The sequence below is a fragment of the Penaeus monodon genome, chromosome 27 (assembly GCF_015228065.2).
Source record: "Penaeus monodon isolate SGIC_2016 chromosome 27, NSTDA_Pmon_1, whole genome shotgun sequence".
Taxonomy (NCBI): domain Eukaryota; kingdom Metazoa; phylum Arthropoda; class Malacostraca; order Decapoda; family Penaeidae; genus Penaeus; species Penaeus monodon.
In genome coordinates this window covers 16029255-16031002 of record NC_051412.1, presented here as the reverse complement: position 1 = coordinate 16031002, position 1748 = coordinate 16029255, and the positions used below count along the sequence as shown (strand labels likewise).

The following is a 1748-nucleotide window of genomic DNA, read 5'->3' as shown; positions in this document are numbered from 1 at the left end:
GCTTAGTGAACACAATCTATAGTAATAAACACACATGAAGGCCTGTCGGAATTCTACCCACATTCAGTGAGGATATACTGCATCACCTTGCCATCTGATTATATATGTCTAAAGTGTATATCAAGACAGAAATCAAACGGAATTCAGTATTACTAGGTAGCAATTAAAACCTTCTATAACACATCTCACAGTGGATCTCTTTAGTTTGCTTGTTTCGTGTTATTACGATGAACAGTTTGTAGATGTATTCCATTTCGATCCCTTCCTTTCTGCTTTCTACACCCATCCTCGAGAATCACAGTAATTTTTTCTCATTGAATTAACCTCAGGAAAGCTAAAGAAATGTGTGAATAATGTTCACCACGAAGGATAAGCGCAAAAAAGCAGAGCTGAAGGACCCTGTCCACTTCCTTATCAACGCCGACGACTTGTTGCCAACACGACAGGTTAGCGACAGTCAGGGTCGTCGTCATCACGGAATCCAACCGCGCGAGGAGGACCTTCACGAGTATAAGTAATGCAGATCAGTCGCATACAGAACGGGGTTGGTCGTTTTATCGCACGCATATATCATGTTCTTGTGCCACGACCGAGTAATCTTTATGTCTCACGTGGCGTCGAAGGTCCCTTGCCTTCAGGTGGAACCAAGATAGCATTCGTCTTCGTCTTATCTCCGCTCTCCTGCTCCCCATCGTAGTAAATCATGTATGAACACCCGGCATGACATGTCTACGCCCGTGTATCAAACCGAATTAATGTTCGTCCTTTTTTTTAATGTCGAGGAAAGAGGGAAAGAGGGAGTGTAATTAAGAGGCCTTCATTACACTAATCTCTGTCTAGGGGTTAATGGCATCCCCGGAGGTCAACTCACCTGAGCATGACTTTATAAATAACTTCACCTTGGGGCCAGCACGCTTCTTTGTCCCAGGAGGAAGCGTTACGAGAAAGCAAAACACACGCATGGGAAATGAAGTGTCGGTAACAGAGATTTTACATACGGCGCCGAAGAAAAAAGCAAAAGCAAAAACTTTCGTGGGATGTCGCCGTGTCGTTTCTCTTCTGTTTTCTTCCTCCTCTTCGACAGCTCCCAAATGCTTGTTATCTTCAGAGAGAATGTTTGGCGTTTCAGACAGAGACTGAGGATGACTTTAGATTTTCCTTTATTTTCTTCTTCTTTTTGCTCTGCTTCCACTTTATCGCTCGAGTTTCGTTCTTGCTTGCAACTGAAGATGCTAAATCACGTTGCAAAAGAAAAAAAAAATGAAAGTTGACCCAGCCGTTGAAATGAATATATGGATTCAAATGATAGTCATAGTGTGTACTTACATTCACTGACAGGGAACAAAATTAAAGGATAGAACATGGCTTGAGTATGGCATTTCATTCTACTCACAATGTCGAGAACATGACATCGTAGCATCTTTTGAAACGTTTTCCTAGGAGATGACTTTCCAAGATCTGACTTGCAGGATTAATGAATCATAGGATTTCTTTTAGTTCCTTTATCATTACCTTAGAAAAAGAAAATGACTGGTTCGATATTGTCATTAACTCTAATTCTTTTTTGTTGTTGTTTTTGCATTGATATTTTTTTCCTTACTTTCTTTTCCTTTCTTTCCCTCCCCCCCTAAAAATCTGTGTTGTTCAAGACTTGAGAAAAGAGACTTATCAATGGATCAGTCCCTGAATTTGACAAACAACTTTGATTAACTGATGGAAACAATCGCACCGGCAAGGCCACCATCACA

General features: G+C 41.1%; 1 protein-coding gene across 1 annotated transcript in view; it reads left to right on the top strand.

Annotated features, from left to right (window-relative positions):
* The first annotated feature begins 353 nt into the window (after positions 1-353).
* Positions 354-1748, top strand: part of LOC119590427 — a 21897-nt gene continuing 20502 nt past the window's right edge. The window contains exons 1-2 of the mRNA XM_037939094.1: positions 354-446; positions 841-978. Of these exons, the coding sequence (XP_037795022.1) occupies positions 354-446; positions 841-978 (231 nt within the window). The remainder of the gene's footprint in view (positions 447-840; positions 979-1748) is intronic.